General features: G+C 45.1%; 1 protein-coding gene across 1 annotated transcript; it reads right to left on the reverse strand.

Moving 5' to 3' along the window:
* Positions 1–4655: 4655 nt before the first annotated feature.
* Positions 4656–17508, reverse strand: LOC130481127 (intelectin-1b-like). Its single transcript, XM_056853827.1, has 7 exons — positions 17442–17508; positions 12954–13114; positions 11649–11896; positions 10779–10937; positions 8593–8713; positions 4937–5040; positions 4656–4814 (listed from the first exon to the last, which is right to left on the reverse strand). Exons 1-7 carry the CDS (start codon positions 17504–17506, stop codon positions 4662–4664), a joined length of 1011 nt encoding a protein of 336 aa, XP_056709805.1. The 5' UTR covers positions 17507–17508; the 3' UTR covers positions 4656–4661.
* Between the last annotated feature and the right edge of the window lie 679 nt (positions 17509–18187).

Raw genomic sequence — 18187 nt, forward strand, 5'->3', positions numbered from 1 at the left:
GTCTATGCTAGTATCTCATGTAGAGAACAGGTAGGTGAAAAGGGATTCCTTTGTCTGCCAAGACGGATAATTTCAGATGGGTACAGCATTGCCAACCTCCAGATACTAGCTGGAGCTCTCCTGCTATTGCAACTAATCTCAGCTGATAGAGATCAGTTCACCTGGAGAAAATAGCTGCTTTGGCCATTGGACTCTATGGCATTGAAGTCCCTTCCCTCCCCAAACCCCGGCCTCCTCAGGCTTCACTCCCCAAAAGCCTCCTGCCGGTGGCGAAGAGGGACCTGGCAACCCCAGATGGGTATCTGTGTTCGTTTTTAGCGGTAGAATAAACCAGAAATTCAGTAGCACCTTAAAGGCCAATCATGGAACCAATAAGACTTTAAAATACCACTGTACTCCTGCTTGATTCTGCAAAGGCAGAGGAAACTACAGCCACACACCAATGTGACTCTTCCATCCAGCTGAAAGGGCTTTGTAGTATGGCCATTTGCTTTGCAAATTCCTGCCTATCTATAAGTGGGGCCTCCTCTGGTTTTTGTGGGCCACCAACCAGATATCTCCCTCCTGAACTGCATACACCCTCTCCTTTCCAGGAGACTGTGCGGAGGGGGCAGCAGTGGCTTGAGTCACCCACTGCAGAGAGAGGAGTTCAGCATCATAGCACTATGAGGAGAGAGGGGCCAGCCAGCAAGCCACAGTCATGGCAAGGAAAAAGCTGGCAACTCAAGCCATATCCATGCTCTGACCTGGATAGCCAAAGCTAACCCAGTCTCATCTGATCTCAGAAGCTAAGCAGGGACATCCCTGGTTAGGGTTGCCAGGTCCCTCTTTGCCACTGGCGGGAGGTTTTGGGGCGGAGCCTGAGGAGGGCGGGGTTTAAGGAGGGGAGGGACTTCAATGCCATAGAGTCCAATTGCCAAAGCGGCCATTTTCTCCAGGTGAACTGATCTCTGTCAGCTGGAGATCAGTTGTAATAGCAGGAGAGCTCCAGCTATTACCTGGAGGTTGGCAACCCTATCCCTGGTTAGTAGGGTTTACCAATTTCCAGGTGGTACTTGGAGATTTCCTGGAATTACAACTGATATCCAGAGGATAAAGATCAGTTCCCCTGGAGAAAATGGCTGCTTAGGATGGTGGACTTCATGGCATTATACCCTACTGAGGTCCCTCCCCTCCCCAAACCCCCCTCCCCCCCAAACTCCATCTCCCCAAGGCTCCATTGTGTCTGGGCTGTGGCAACCAGCCTCCAAGCAACAAAGGCAAGGAATTCCACGTGGGTCAGAAGAAGAGACGTCCCATCTTCCCACCCTCTCTGCTGCATTTTCCATCTTCTCTTTGATTACTGTTGCTTCAGAATGCATTGTCCTCCTACTCAGCATGCAAGGGAGAAGTCTGACTTGTCTTTCAAATGCTTAGGCATATTTAGACAGTATAAGTGCTAATTCTCCAATTTGACGCTTCATTGACTAAATGGCATTTGAAGCGACCGTGGAATGAGTGAGCAAACACTGACGTTCTCTGAGGAAATGCAGCTGGAGACAAGTCAGAACGCTTGCGGGTTTTGTTTGGGTGGGAAGAATATGAAAAAATTAGATGTATGTGTGTGTGGGGTGTGTGTGTGTGTCAGAATCCACTGGCAGGCATAATTTTGAGAGGGAGCATTCCACAAAGCGGGGCCACAACTGAGATGCCACAAGCCATAATTGTCACCTCTAGCTGTATAGAAGACACTATCAGCCAGGCCTACGGAAAGCGTCTGTGGGCTCATACAGGGAGAGAGAGTGTTTCTTGAGCTACCTGTTCTTCAGGCACTTTATTAGTTTCCTTTCTGGCACAGTAGTAATCTGGCCGGTACATTTACAGGTGAAAGCTGCATCAGTTCACTGAAGCAGGATGTCCTCAGCTTGCTAGTGAAATGGGAAGGGACTTCCTGTGAACCAAACCCACCGCAGAAGAAGCTGCCCCGAAGCTGCAAAGAAATCAAGGAGTCCCAAGAAGGGGCCACAGGTGAGAAATGAAGTCTCTGCCCATCAGAGAGAAAATGTAATGCAACCTACATTAAAATCCAGTAACAAGTCACAGGGACCAGACGGTATTCGTCCTAGAGTTCTTCAAGAACTCAAATGGGAAATTGCTGAACTTCTAACAAAGATATGTAATATGTCCCTTCAATCAGCCTCTGCACCAGAGGACTGGAGAATGGCCAATGTAACACCCATTTATAAAAAAGGTTCCAGGGGGGACCCAGGAAATTACAGGCCAGTTAGCTTAACGTCTGTTCCGGGTAAATTGGTGGAAAGCATCATTAAAGACAGAATTGTCAAGCATATAGAAGGGCAAGGTGTGCTGAGCAAAACCCAACAGGGCTTCTGCAAGGGTGGGTCCTGTCTCACTAACCTATTAGAGTTTTTTTTAAGTGTCAATAAGCATGTGGACAGGAATGAGCCTGTGGACATTGTGTATTTGGATTTCCAAAAAGCTTTTGACAAAGTCCCCCACCAAAGACTGCTAAGCAAACTTCATAGTCATGGGATAAGAGGACAAGTCCTCTTATGGATTGATAGCTGGCTGAAAAATAGGAAGCAGAGAGTAGGAATCAATGGTCAGTTCTCCCAATGGCGGGATGTGAGCAGTGGGGTGCCTCAGGGATCTGTGTTGGAACTGGTGCTTTTCAACCTGTTCATCAATGACCTGGAGTAGGGGTTAAACAGTGAAGTAGCCAAGTTTGCAGATGACACCAAATTATTTAGGGTGGTTAAAACAAAATTGGACTGGAGGAACTCCAGAAGGATCTCTGCATACTGGAAGAATGGGCATTAAAATGGCAAATGAGAATCAATGTGAGTAAGTGTAAAGTGATGCATATTGGAACAAAAAATCCCAACTTCACATATACACTGATGGGATCTGTGCTGGCCGTGACAAACCAAGAAAGGAATCTTGGGGTGGTAGTGGATAGCTCAATGAAGATGTCAACCCAGTGTGCGGCTGCTGTAAAAAAGGCAAATTCCATGCTGGCCATAATTAGACAAGGAATAGAGAATAAAACTGCTGATATCATACTGCCCTTGTACAAATCTATGTTGAGACCACACTTGGAATACTGTGTACAGTTCTGGTCACCACACCCAAAAAAGGATATTACAGAGCTTCAGAAAGTGCAGAAAAGAACAAAAAAATGATCAGGGGACTAGAGCAACTGTTCTATGGGGAACAGTTAAGACTCTTAGGGCTGTTTAGCTCGGAAAGAAGGTGGCTAAGGGGAGACATGATAGAGGTCTATAAAATTATTCATGGTTTGGAGAGAGTGGACAGGGAGAAGTTTCTCTCCCTCTCCCATAATACTAGAATGCGGGGTCATCTGCTGAAGCTGGAGGGTGAGAGATTCAAAACAGATAAAAGGAAGTATTTTTTTCACAGAACGCATAATTAAATTGTGGAACTCCCTGCCCCAGGATGTGGTGATGGCTGCCAGCTTGGAGGGCTTTAAGTGGGGAGTGGACATTTTCATGGAGGAAAGGGCTATTCCTGGCTATTAGTTAAAATGGATACTAGTCATGCTGCATACCTGTTCTCTCCAGTATCAGAGGAGCATGCCTATTATATTGGGTGCGGAGGAATACAGGCAGGATGGTGCTGCTGCACTCGTCTTGTTTGTGGCTTCCAAGAGGCACCTGGTTGGCCGCTGTGTGAACAGACTGCTGGACTTGATGGGCCTGGGTCTGATCCAGCAGGGCCATTCTTTGTTCTTATGATGGCTTGATATAGAATCATAGAGTTGGAAGGGGCCAAACAGGCCATCTGAGAGCCAGCATGGTGTAGTGGTTAAGAGCAGTGGCTTGGAGTGGTGGACTCTAATCTGGAGAACTGGGTTTGATTCCCTTCTCCTCCACATGAGCGGTGGAGGCTAACCTGGTGAACCAAGTTGGTTTCCCCACTCCTCCGAATGAAGCCAGCTGGGTGACCTGGGGCTAGTCACAGCTCTCTTAGAACTCTCTCAGCCCCACCTACCTCCCAGGGTGTCTGTTGTGGGAGGGGAAGGGAAGGTGATTGTAAGCTGGTTTGATTCTTCCTTAAGTGGTAAAGAAAGTCGGCATATAAAAACCAACTCCTCCTCCTCCTCCTCCTCCTCCAAGCCCCTGCCCAGTGCAGGATTAGCCTAGAGCACCCCTGACAAGTATTTGTCCAGCCGCTGCTTAAAAACTGCCAGTGAAATATCAATACATGGATGGCAGTGAAATAACATACACTGATGGCATGTTTGGTAGAAGAGGACTTGTAAGAACATGCGCCAGATAGCTTTTGCACTGGACTGCACCCCTGGACTCACTTCCAAGTCTCCGCTCAGGTCCTAGAATTTTTGATTGCATGAACTGGCAACCCTGTCTATCCCTAAATTGTGGATAATAATAACTGATAGTAATGGTTTCACTAAGACGCCTCCCCAGGTCTATTAATTTGCCTAACAGTTGATAGGAGTAGTAAGAGATGATCTGAGTTGATTCTTGGTTCCTATAAGGGAGGAATGATGACACCGACATGAAAGATTGTTATTCATATTCTTTCATTTGTAGAATTTGTAGGCTTCCAGACCAGGAGGAAAACTGTCCCAGATTTCCAGGAAACAGCCCTGGTGTGTGTTCCTGGTTGCCATCTTACAATCAGTGGTAAAAGATCAGCATTGCAGATTCCAATAATTGTTTGGAAACACTCCAGCTACTGTGAGACCCATAGCCATTCTTGTCGAAGGCAGTGTAGTCGCCACATTGCGATGGAGAATCTTTTGGAAAATACCCTCCTCCACCGACACAGGTCTGGGGGAAGGAAAACGGGGTTAGTCTGGGTTGGAATCTGGAGGGGGGTCAACGTTCAGCACTGCTGATGGAACAAGCCAGTCCCCAAATCTTAGCCCGCTGTCTTAAAGCCACCTACTCACATGTTCTGGGTTGCATCCGGTCACTTTAACCCCAGCACACAGAGCCATGGCTGCTTTTTCGGTACTAAACACCCGGAACTGAATGAAGCCAGGTTCAAACTGAGCTGGAAAGACAAAAACATAAACAGTGCTCACCTCTATACCTGGGCCTAAACTTGCCGCAATCCCTCCCAATGTATTTTGATTTTTTCATAATCCCATGTTACAGACGACTATTTATGTTGGCTAGACTGAATGCAATCCCATCAGGGGAGTTAATAGGTCATTTAAATAGGGTACTGTACTGTGAGAGAGCATGTCAATTGTTCTGGCCAAATAGACACTCTTCAGCATTCCTTGTTTAGCTTTGACTCGCTCAACGAGGCTAGAGACAGATGGATAAAGCCTTTTATTCGGGAATCTGTCTCTAAACTGGATAATCTGAGGGTTCTTTTAGCAGGGGTGGATTTTAATATTGCATTGGCAGTTGCCAAATTTCTTTCCCAGTCAATTAAGATTTAAAAATGCTAATTTCTTTATGGGCTATTCAGATAGTTCCTTTTTCTTCCTTTTTATATTGATCTCAATGTGACATTGTTCAGGGACGAATTGGCCATGTGAACACTATCATTAAAGTAAAACATAAACAGCAAGGAGGTTTCTCTGTAGATCAAACGTTGTATCCCAGGAGCTTGGTATTCCATAGCTCTGGTTTGGTTCAGACCTAATAGCAAATGGTTGCTTTCTGTTATGTCCCAATCAGCAATTTGCTAATTCAAAGCAAACCGTCAAACCAGTGTGGTGAAGTGCTTAGGACTCTAATCTGGAGAACTGGGTTTGATTCCCCACTCCTCCACATGAGTGGTGGACGCTAATCTGGAGAACAGGGTTCAATTCCCACATGAGCGGTGGACTCTAATCTGGAGAACCAGGTCTGATTCCCCACTCCTATACATGAAGCCTGCCGGGTGACCTTGGGCCAGTCACAGTTCTGTCAGAACTGTCTCAGCCCTACCTACCTCACAAGGTGCCTGTTGTGGAGAGGAGAAGGGAAGGTGATTGTAAGCCGCTTTGAGACTCAGAGAAAAGCGGGGTATAAAACCCAACTCTTCTTCTTAAACTACTTTGGCATGATATCTGAACTGAGCCAATAATTAATTAAAATATTAGTATCCTGTTTTTTCATTTTGTAAAACCTGCAAGATGGCTTATATTTATTTGATTGTGTATCGTGTATGAACTGGTACGATCCTTTAGAATCCTCAGCTAATTGGGCCCAAACTTCCATAGAGATTTAAACTATGTTCCACTGAAAATTATGTTGTCCTACTGGTTACACCCTCTGTGCACCAAGTCCATACTTCCAAAGTAGGTGGAATGGCTGCCTTCACCTATGGAATTCCTTGCCTCCAGGGACTCGAGAGTGCTTAGCTCTGATAGCTTTGTAAAACCCATTCTGCTCTCATGCTGGGTTTCAGTGGCTAGGGATCAATCCCAAAAGATGTGGCAGGAGGACGCTTTTGTAGGGAGCTGGTTAAAAGACTTTCAGCTCTGTTACAACACAGGATGACTGATGAACATAATCAAAGATTGCAACCTTTCTACGACAGATACTCGTGACTTAATGTGGTTTACTGTCCTTTATTGGTTAATATTAAGTATGAGACTATATAGAGATAAACTAGAAAATGTATTGGTTCAGCAAAATGGTATAAAGCTAGATAGTATCAGAAATAAAATTAATAGTCAAGGTCGAATTTATAGTATGGTATTTGTTAACAATGGTAAACGAGTGATGAAACACAATTGAACAAATGTAGTGGTATTTTTGTAGTATCAGGTGAAGGTTTTATTTAAAATATGGGGCTTCCAATAAGAAGGGGGCGAGGGATGTGTTTGTGTCAGAGGCAGACATGCAGTGATGTATTTTCTTCTACTCTCTTTTCTTCCCTCCCTCCCCTTCAACTTTCCCATATTTTTATCTTCTGTACCCTAAAAATTTCTAATAAAAACTTTAAAAAAAATAGTTCTTCTATCTTCTATCTATCCAAGTCGGAGCTGCAGCTTCTGATGTTGCAGTGGGGAAAAGTAGAAGAAAGCCCTGTGTGTGGGAACTGTCAAGTTCAAGGTGCCCAGTGTTGACTTTAACCATCTGTCACCCTGATTTCATTTACCAATTTAAAAAACCCACCTCCTGAAACTGGGGGGGGGGGGGGCGGAATCGGCACGTGCTCAGGAGACTCCCATATAGTTACATCATATATTAAAAACCTTAAAAAGGAAAGCCAAAACTAGATTATAATCACAATTCAAAATTCTGTGCTTCTTCATTTTCTTCTCTGTAAGACAGGGGTGGGGAACCTTTTTTCCGCCAAGAGCCATTTGGATATTTATAACATCATTCGCGGGCCATACAAAATTATCAATTTAAAAATTAGTTTCTTGGGCGGTCCTAGCAGCTCCATAGCTAACGACTCTTCTGCAAGAGGGGAAAATGTTCCTTTTCTCGGCAAAACAAACTCACATCTGCCTTGAATAGAGGCTATTCCTGTCCGCCGGAGGGGGCGGATCACCAGTCTTAGATCCTTCTGAGCTAGAGATCTGCCAGGACCCACAAAGGGCCAGACCAAATGATTTCGCGGGCCTTAAACAGCCCCGGGCCTGATGTTCCCCACCCCTGTTGTAAGACTTTGACTTTGGTACATTCTTTTTTTTTTTATAAGATTTTTATGTAGTTGGAGGGGTACAGGGAAAAAAAGGAAGGGGTAAAACGTTATATTTATAAAAACATTTCAACATTATAAAATAAATTCAGTTGTAAACAACAAAAAATTATTGGTCATTTGTGATATATTATAAAACATTTTCTGCGTTAAAAATAATTGCAAAATATCGTTCAGTTATTCTACTTGTGTCATATTAATGTTCTATTATGTAAAAATCCGGAATTTACTTAACAGTTAGTTAAAACATAAAAGATAAAACTTAGCCTATTATAAAAGGTTAAGCTAGCGTACTTCGTTCAATTAGTTGCAATTCATATAAGTATAGAATGACACCCACTTATCATCAAACTGCTCTGTAGATTCACTAAACTTTAAATTTAACTCGAAAGTCATCTTAGCCATACTGGCATATTCCAACAGTTTTTCTTTCCAGTCTTCTGTTTCGGGTATATGAGTTTGTTTCCAGGTTCTTGCCAGAACTATTCTGGCTGCAGTTGTAGCATATTTGAAAACGTCCTGGAATTTTAAAGGCAGGTTTGGTGGCACTATACTAAGTAAGTAAAATTTAGAATCAAATGTTATCTTGGTATCTAACATCAGCTGGAGTTCACGATGAATTTTTTTCCAATATAATTGTAATTTTGGACATGTCCACCAAAGACTTTGGTACATTCTTGTATTCCAAACCAAAGTCACATGAACACATGAAGCTGCCTTATACTGAATCAAACCCCCTGGTCCATCAAAATCAGTATTGTCTACTCAGACAGGCAGAGGCTCTCCAGGGTCTCAGGCAGAGGTCTTTCACATCACCTGCTTGCCTAGTCCCTTCAACTGGAGATGTCTGGGATTGAACCTGGGACCTTCTGCATGCCAAGGAGAGGCTCTTCCACTGAGCCACAGTCATCCAATTTCTACACAGCATCTCACCATAGCAAACAAATCACTTACCTCGAGCATTTGGTGAGTAAAAGAAAGATGTCTGCTCGACATTACCATAGTCATAGAAAACTGGTACGGCTGGGCCGTTGTCATTTGGGCAGGTGCCAATTCCAAACGTTACTGGGTATTTCTAGAAAGGCAATCAAATGGCAAAGAAAAGCAGGCCTTGATCTAGTGGTTAGAGCCTTGGATTAGGATCTGGGAGACCTGGGTTAAAATTCCTGCTCTACAATGAAATGTGCATTCTCTGTCAGCTTAACCTACTTCACAGGGTTGTCGTGAGGATGAGATGGAGGGAGAGAGAACTGTGTATTCTGCCTGAAGTTCTTTGGGGAAAAGGGTGGGATAAAAATGCTAAACAGAGAGAGAAACCCATCTTACTGAGGGGGGTGGAAGGTCCCCAAAGCAGATATGGTAGCCAAAGCAGATATGGTAGCCTTCCATGCCTGGGTGAAATGGAGGGCATGATCGGCATCCCCAGCACAATGGTGTTACTGTTGGTGCAACCAGGAAGTGACATCATCCCACCAGGTGATGATCTAGCATTCGGCCAAAACTTTATTGTTAAAAGACAGAGTTTGGGGTGAATGTCACAGCATCACCCCTGGTGTGAAGATGCCACTTCCAGGTCATGTTGGAAGTGACATCATTGTTCCGGGAACCCCAATCCCCCACCTGTAATCCAGAAGTCCCCGCCTTCCCTATCTACACTGGGCAACTCTAATCTGTAAATAACCTGAATATTACAAAGATGTAATAAGCCTCCATTGTTCCTCACCCTGAAAGGAGACCGATCAGAGGCACTGAAAGGAGACCGATCAGAGGCACTGAAAGGGGACCGATCAGAGGCACTGACTGTGGACCTTCTCGCTGAAGCAGATCATCTACTGTGCCTAGTGGTTATGATTATAGAAGTTGTATCTCACTAAGAGATATGATATCTTGCTTAATGTAACTGTATCAGGTAGAGACACAACCCATTTGAACCTTTTAAGGTCTTTTCATTGAAAAAACTTCAATATAATAAATGTGTGAATGTAAAATAAGAACAATGAAAATAAGCTAAGTTACATGAAAAATTCTAACAAATTCTAACAGATCTGCATACAATGCCTTTTAAAGAGTAAAATAAGAATTTACATATCCCATTACAGAATACAGGATTACAGGATTACCATACCGGGGGAATTCTCTGTTAGACAGAATGTCTGGCCAGAAAAGACTCCAAATATTCTAATTTTTCTGCCCCTGGAGAGATGCTGCTATTTGCCAACCAAAATATATGTATTTCAAGCTTTTATAGGGCTAAGACTATGGTCATTTATGCATGGTCACTTTAACCTCCTTTATTCCCCGTTTCAGCCAGGATCAAAGTAACCCCGGGTTGGGGAAAACTGTATGCATTGGCTGGAATGATCAGGGATGAAATTGGGTGCTAATGGAGGCATGAATACAGAAAAGCAGTCTCCCAAGTTCAAATCAAGTCCCACCCCTTTAAATGCTGCTCTGTAATTGGCTGACTTGCAGTACTCACCCTGAAAGAAGATTTCCTTCCCCCCCAGACCCAACTGCCGCATAGAAAAGCATTTTAAGAACAAAAAACAAAAAAACAGAGCAATCTGAAAGAAGGGGGGGGAATCCAAGCCTTTTTAAAAAAAAGCCTTTCTTTCGCTCAGAAAGAGCTCCAAGGTAGCAGGAAGCAGGAAGCACTTGAATCCCTGCCTCTTTATGCACTGCTTCGTGATTGGCTGTGAGAGAAGCCAATCTTCTATGCTTCCCCTGTTTGGCTGCCTCGAAGAGGGGTTTGGAAAAGGGTGGGGTGAAGCTCAACCCGAGAAAGGTGTACGCTCGCTCTGTGACTCTGGAATGAGCCAGGAAGAACGGTTTGACTCGGTCCAGAAGACGAACGGGAAAAGCCGGGTTCATTTTGCATCGAAACAGGGTTGAGCCGACAAGGAATGAGGTAACGTGCATACTGAAAAATTTGATCCTGGCTGAAACAGGGAATAAAGGAGGCTAAAGCGACCATGCATAAATGGCCTATGACATCACCACTCAGAGAAGTAGGGAGCATGTAACAGCATGTATTCTGAATTTCCTGGTTTCTTGAGCTCAGTCCACCTCTTTATGGGAGCTTCACACTACTTGCACTCTTCCAAGTCCCAAACGTCCAATCACCGGGCAACCATCCTTACCTGGTAGAGTCTAAGAAGGTTCCCCCCTTCGGCATTCAAGAAGCCTGTCTCGGTGTGATACCGCAAGAAGGCAGCATTCCTCCACTCCTTCATGGGGGTGTTGTTGGGGACATGCCAGATGGCCAGATCCAGTGCTTCAAGGTCATAATAGCCAGGATTCTAGAAAGTTCATAAACAGAATCTGAGGGAGATGCCTTGGTTGCGCCTAAATCCCAGATTAAGCTTGGATTGCCAGCTGGGTGCTGGTAACCAGTGGGAGTCTCCAGGGTGTGGAGAACTGATGCTGTATGTTGACAGCTGATGTCATGACATCACTTCCAGTTTGTACCAGAAATGATATCATGACATTCTAGGAATTTACTCATCATCCAGCTGGAGAAAACAGGTTCGGTAGGGCCTGCCAGCATCTTTTGTTTTAATAATGATAATAAAGAACCTTCCACAATGACATGAGAACTTTTTACACCAAACAGACTATGACTGATATGTGTAAGTCAGGGAACAGAGGGCCAGCATGGTGTAGTGGTTAAGAGCAGCGGTTTGGAGTGGCGGAGTCTGACCTGGAGAACCGGGTTTGATTCCCCACTCCTCCACATGAGCGGCAGAGGCTAATCTGGTGAACTGGATTTGTTTCCCCACTCCTACACACGAAGCCAGCTGGGTGACCTTGGGCTAGTCACAGCTCTCTCAGCCCCACCTATCTCACAGGGTGTCTGCTGTGGGGAGGGGAAGGGAAGGTGATTGTAAGCCGGTTTGATTCTGCCTTAAGTGATAGAGAAAGTCGGCATATAAAAACCAACTCTTCTTCTTCTGTATATCTTAACTGTCCAACCAGAAAGGTGCAGCGTGCATATGGAAAGAGAGACTCACCTTGAAATCATCGCTAGTTGAGGCCATGGCAGACCCGAAAGTCGCATTGTTAGCCCAGTTGCCGTCCCCCTGGGGGAAGTCTTTTAGGTTCCCTTGTTGGCTAGACCAACGGTCTCCCTGAGTGCAGTCCCCATAGATGTTGTTCTCATGGATGCTGGCCACCAGAGTCCAGCCACCCCCATTGGTGGTCATGTCGCAGAAGGTTTGATAGACCTCACCCTCTTCCGTGGCCAGGTAATACAGGCCATCTGCAGGAAGACACACCATGCTGTGGCAAAGCTCACACTACATTTATAGCATTTGGTAACAGGCTGTCGGAGATGGGCTACTGCAAAGAACTTTTTGGTCCTACTTACAGCTCATTGAGGAGATCAACTTTCTCAGCACAGCCCTTGGATTAAGTAGTCTTTACCTTTACTGAAGGTAAAGCAACTATAAAGTTAGTCATTTTAAGGCCTGGGTTGACCTTGATTTCAACGGGCAAGAAGGATTAATAGAATCCTAGGGTTGGAAGGGACCATCTAGTCCAGCCCCTTGCACAATGCAGGAAATTCCCAATTACCTCTCCCCAGCCCCAGTGACCCATACTCCATGCCCAGAAGATGGCCATGGTGCCCTCCCTCTCATGATCTGCCTAAGGTCACAGAATCAGCATTGCTGACAGGTGGCCATCTAGCCTCTTCTTGAAAACCTCCAGGGAAGGAGAGCTTACCACCTCCCGGGGAAGCCTGTTCCACTGAGGAACCGCTCTAACTGTTAGAAAGTTCTTCCTAATGTCTAGACAGAAACTCTTTTGATTTAATTTCAACCTGCTGGTTCTGGTCCAACCTTATGGGGCAAAAGAAAACAACTCGTCACCCTCCTCTATATGACAGCCCTTCAAGTACTTGAAGATGGTTATCATTTGATAACAGGCTGTCGGAGATGGGCTGTCAGTACACTGCAAAGAACTTTTTGGTCCCAGTTTCAGCTGAACTTTCTCAGCCCAGCCCTTGGATTAAGTAATCTTTACCTTTACTGAATGTGAAGAAGCAACAATAAAGTTATTCATTTTAAGGCCCAGGTTAACCTTGATGTCAACGGGCAAGAAGGATTTAAGTGTGCGGTGTTGGGTGTGCCTAGTGTGTCTCATTTAAATTGGGTACATCCAGACATTTAGGGCTGGTCCCAGTTTCAGGAAACCCTGGACAAAATGCAGATGTGCCTTCACATGACCTTCATTTCATTGTTTCCACACAATTCCCCCTCTTTGTTTTTGGAGAAACTGCTTTAGATGTGTCTCTCCTCCTTTTCTGCCCCACTCACCTGTGGCTCCTTCTAGCGCTGTTTTGATTTCCTTGCAGCTTCGAGGCAGAGTCTGGAGCAGGTTCGGGGGCAGGCCCTGATCGTTCTGGAAACAAGTAGCATCTTCCCACTTAACCAACAATCTGAGAATGTCCCGTTTCAACGAGGTCACGCAGCCATTGCTATCTGCAAAGAAGGGATTGATTTGGGACGATTGAGAAGAACCATTCATTCATGGCAACGAATTCCACAAACTAGTTATGCACTGGGTAAAGAAGTACATTTTTGATGGGGAAACTACAAGGTTATTCTTTGTTCTAATCCACTGATCAATAAGGTATAGGTAAAAAATTGCAATACTCAAATCCTATCTTTATACCGTACAGTTTATTTTAATTTCTTTTTATTACTACACATAATATTTAATAACCAAAGTTTGTAAACGATATATTATGTTTTTCCTTTTATTTTCTTTGGTTGAAATGAAGAAATTAGTATGCAATAAGAAAGCTATTGCTAGACATAATATGAAATAACATTAGGATTAGAATTCTAAATGCAAAAGACCAAACAAGTAAATAGAAAGATGGAAGAGGATGAAGGGGAAGTTTTCACTTATTTAATCTTTTAATAATGATGTATTTTCAACAACTATATCTTGATACGAATGTTTATGTAGTTATTTTTGAGTATTTGTTGAAAAGCTTATATATGTCTTTATGGAAAATAATAAAAATTCTTTAAAAAAAGAAGTACATTTTTGATGATTAACTTAATTGGATGCCCTGGAGTCTTATTTACTATTGTGGGTAGGGTTGCTAGCCATCAGGTACCAGCTGGAGATCTCCCGCTATTACAACTGATCTCCAGCCGATAGAGATCAGTTCACCTGGAGAAAATGGCCGCTTTGGCAACTGGACTCAATAGCATTGAAGTCCCTCCCCTCCCCAAACCCCACCCTCCTCAGGCTCTGCCCCAAAAACCTCCCACCGGTGGCAAAAAGGGACCTGGCAACCCTAATTGTGGTGGAGGGAGGACAAAGTCCACTTTCTTTATTCCATATATCATTGTATAAACCTGTTACGTCCCCCATCCTAATTTTTTCCTAAACAAAACTAAAACACCGTAGCCTTTGTTCACAGGGAAGTGCTCCACTCTCTTCATTTTGCTAGATTCGAGTCTGTTGGCACCTTAGGGACCAACAAGATTTTCAGGGTATAAGCTTTTGAGAGTCAAAGCTCTCTTTGTATCCGATGGAGGAAACTTTGATTATTGAAAGCGGATACCCTGAAAATCTTGTTAGTCTCTTACGTGCTACTGGACATGCATCTAGCTCAGTGGTTCTCAACCTGGGGGTCGGGACCCCCAAGGGGGTCGCGAAGTGCTTTCTGGGGGTCACCGCCACTGTCCTGGGACAGCCCCCATCCCGGGCTGTCCAGGACTAACCCAGACGCCCTGTAACCCTGATCCATCCGCGAGGGCAGGGAAGACCCCAAGCAGAGAGGTGAGGAACTGGCCGACCAACAGCCAGAAGGAGCCGGGCTGCAGAGATGTGGCGGCATGCCGCCGCACACCAGCTGTAGCCCCGCTGCCCAGCTGAGAGGCGGGCGGGCCAGCCCTGGGCGCGGTTGCACCTGCGCCGGGCAGATGATGTGGCAGGATGTGTGGGAAGCCGAGGAAGCTCCCCTGGCTCGGCCAGGTCAGGTCTTGGAGGCCGCTACAGCCACGTTGTTTTTACTTTTAGCCGCGCTCGGGTGGGGCGGGAGCTTCAGCCTGGAATCCAAGTGCGCATGTCTGTAGTGTGGCTTCGCTTTTCTGCCCTGAGTCATCAGTTCCGCTCTGGAAAGGTCAAGGGAGAGAGAGTCGAGGTGCGTACGCAGTTCGGGATTTCTCCCTCGAGTGCGCAGGTTCGGTGAGGCGCAAAAGGAGCGGTGACTGGTGGAGGGGAGAAAAAGGCACGAAAAGTCCGAGTGGGATAAGCGGCCCTCAGCTCTTTCCTGGCCCTTTGCTCTTGTGAGGTGATTAAACGGAGCTCCGCTTTGAGGGATAACTGCAGTTCTGTGCACAAGCAGTGTCCCAGTCACAAGAGAGGGGGTTTCCTCGCGAGAGCCCCGGCCTGCTGGGAAGAGTTTTTGGGGAGAGAGGGGAGGACAAGGAACGCAGTGCATGCTCAGAGGCACTCTTTCCTCCGTGCCAGGAAAGGTTGCTGTGCCACACAGTCACAGCTGCTGCACAACAGGTGGTGGTACCGTTTGCTTGTTTGTTTTAAACTTTAAAATTTAAAGTAATTATATATATGGATACCCTGGACTGCCAAAAAAACAAATGTGTTTTCTTTATCCTATTGAAAATGTCATTTATGGAAATGTATGCAAATTTATGCAAATGTGACGAGGGTCGCAGGTTACTTGGCAATGGTAAAAGGGGGTCGCGACTCGAAAAAGGTTGAGAACCACTGATCTAGCTCTTCTACTGCAGACCAAACAGACTACCCTCCCAAAACTCCCTTGATTTTGGCAGCCCTTTTCTGCACCCTCTCCCATAACCTTTATAAGATACAGCAACCAGGGCCATACATAGTATTCCAAACGCAGCAGCAACCACAGATTTATATATTTTGTTTTCAAACACTTGCCTAATAATCCCTAGGACAGAATTAGCTTTTTCATCACTGCCTCACACTGACTTGATGTTTTCACTGAGCTGTTCTCCATGACATGGAGGGACCAGGTCTCCTGCTATAGCAGGGGACCTCCTGGTCCCTCCTACTTTCCCCATCCCCTGTCCCACATCCCTCACTGCTGCCTGGTGCAGCAGCAGGATAAATTGCGATGAAAAAGCAAAGATACAGCGATTCTGTGATACCCCTTCCAGTAATATAACTGGAAGCAACATCACATTTTGCTGGGACCCTTTAGCAAACCCCCAGAACTCTATGGTAAAGCCATAGAGTTTGGAGGGTTGCTAAAACGTTCCAGGGACACTTTTCCTGTTACAGGACTGGAATTCATTGCAGTGTTACATAATGCCATGTAATGCCCAGCTGCATGCCCAGTCCTACCATGACCCCAAGAAACCTTTCTTGGTTATTGATCACCAGTTCAGACTTCATCAGGTTATATGTAAAGTTAAGATTCCCCCCGCCCATCCCAGTTTGCATCACTTTGCATTGACTTATGTAGAACCTCATTGTATTGACTAATTCGTTCGGAGAGATCATTTCGGAGCTCTTTTGCAGAGGGTGGACAAGAGTAGAACATAGGTAAAGTCGACTCATAGGTAAAGTAACCACACAAACCTGTCTCTGTCATATGTTTAACAAGACATGTGTGATCTAGTTCTAGGTACTCCTAGCTTAGGGTTGCCAGGTCCCTCTTCGCCACCGGTGGGAGATTTTGGTGGCGGAGCCTGAGGAGGGTGGGGTTTGGGAGGCGGGACTTCAATGCCATAGAGTCCAATTATCAAACAGCCATTTTCTCCAGGTGAACTGCTCTCTATTGGCTGGAGATCAGTTGTAATAGCAGGAGATCTCCATCCACCACCTGGAAGCTGGCAACCATATCTTAGCTACATACAAAATTAATCACACATAGGGTTGCCATCCTCAAGGTAGGGCCTGGAGATCTCCCAGAACTGTAACTGATCTCCATTTTCTGGGCATGGAGTAGGGGTCACTGGGTGTGTGTGTGGGGGAAGTAGTTGTGAATTTCCTGCATTGAGCAGGGGGTTGGACTAGATGACCCTGGTGGTCCCTTCCAACTCTATGATTCTATCCAGACAACAGAGATCAGTTCCCCTGGAGAAAATGGCTGCTTTGAGGGTGGGCTCTATGGCATTATAACTTATTAAGCTCACTTCCCTCCCCAAACCCTACCATCCTCAGGCTCTGACCCCAAAACCTCCAGATATTTTCCAACCCTGAGCTGGCAACCCCACACTCTAGTTTGGATTTGGTTCAAAGAGCTCATGAATTTGCTCTCCTTCCTCAGGTCCCATGCAACTGCCAAGACTACCTCGTTTTAAAGGGGAATGAGATACAAACTGTGTGTTTGTGTGTGTGTGCATGTGAAAAGAATTACTGTAAATCTTTCCTTTCCTTTATCCCTTAGAACAGTGGTTCCCGACCTTTTTTTGGCCTTGCCCCACCTAAGCATCTCTAAAATCCTGATGCCCCTCCCGCCGTGACATTGTCACCAGCTGACCGCCGTGTACATTCTGATTTTAATTTTTAAAATGTGTATGTCACAATATATATTTATATACTGTATATGAGGCCCCTAGAACCATAAGAAATGCAAAAAAAAAAATCCCTGTTAATAACTCATTCTCGAATTGCCCCCCTTAAAAATCAAATTGCCCCCCTGTGGGGCATGTGCCCCATGTTGGGAACCACTGCCTTAGAAGCTCCTTGATCCATTGATCTTGAGCAGTGTAAATCTAATGTTTGAGGGATATAAGGACATGACTATAAATCTAGCAACTGTTTCCCCCAAAAGAACACAAGCACACTTACCGCACCATTGGCCTTTTGGGAACACAACCACACACAGCAGGATGACCAGGAATCCCCTCATTTTCCTGACCTGTAAGAGTCAAGATCTGTCATGTAAGAACCTTTTTGCTTGCCCTGAAATACACATAAAGAGAGATGCAGACCTCTTGCTGAGCAAGCTCAGTTTTATACAGTGTGAACTTTCTGCATATCCCAAATGAAAACTGTTGTAAACTGAATTTCACTTGACAGAATTTAAAATTTCAAACTCTTGGGCACAATTATTCACTACAGTTAAGATGAGTTGGGCGACAAATTGAAGAGAACAAATATGAGGATTCAGCACTTAAATGTGCAAAGATGTGGTCTTACAGAGAAAGTTGCAGACTCTGTTCTGGGGCATTAGCCTGCAGGTGCCATTCCCCTCCCCAGCAATATTTCTGTTAAAGAAACAGGCTGGTCTCCAAGTTTCTGAAAAGTACACATCAGAACTCTGAAAATATCTTGGGGAGACAGGAAGAAACTCAGAGAAATATACTCAAAACTTGACAAAAAACCCCTGCCAGCTTTCCAAATGCTGGAAAGACACACATAAGTTGGGTATCAACGATCAACATCATTGCATTGGGAACCTGCTGAGGTCACACTAGGGATGCCAGCCTTCACGTGGGGCCTGGGAGATCCCCTGGAATTACAGCTCATCTCCAGACTACAGAGATCAGTTCCCCTGGAGAACTACAGAGATCAGTTCCCCTGGTGCTTT

This window comes from Euleptes europaea, chromosome 7 (assembly GCF_029931775.1).
Source record: "Euleptes europaea isolate rEulEur1 chromosome 7, rEulEur1.hap1, whole genome shotgun sequence".
In the NCBI taxonomy this organism is placed as follows: Eukaryota; Metazoa; Chordata; class Lepidosauria; order Squamata; family Sphaerodactylidae; genus Euleptes; species Euleptes europaea.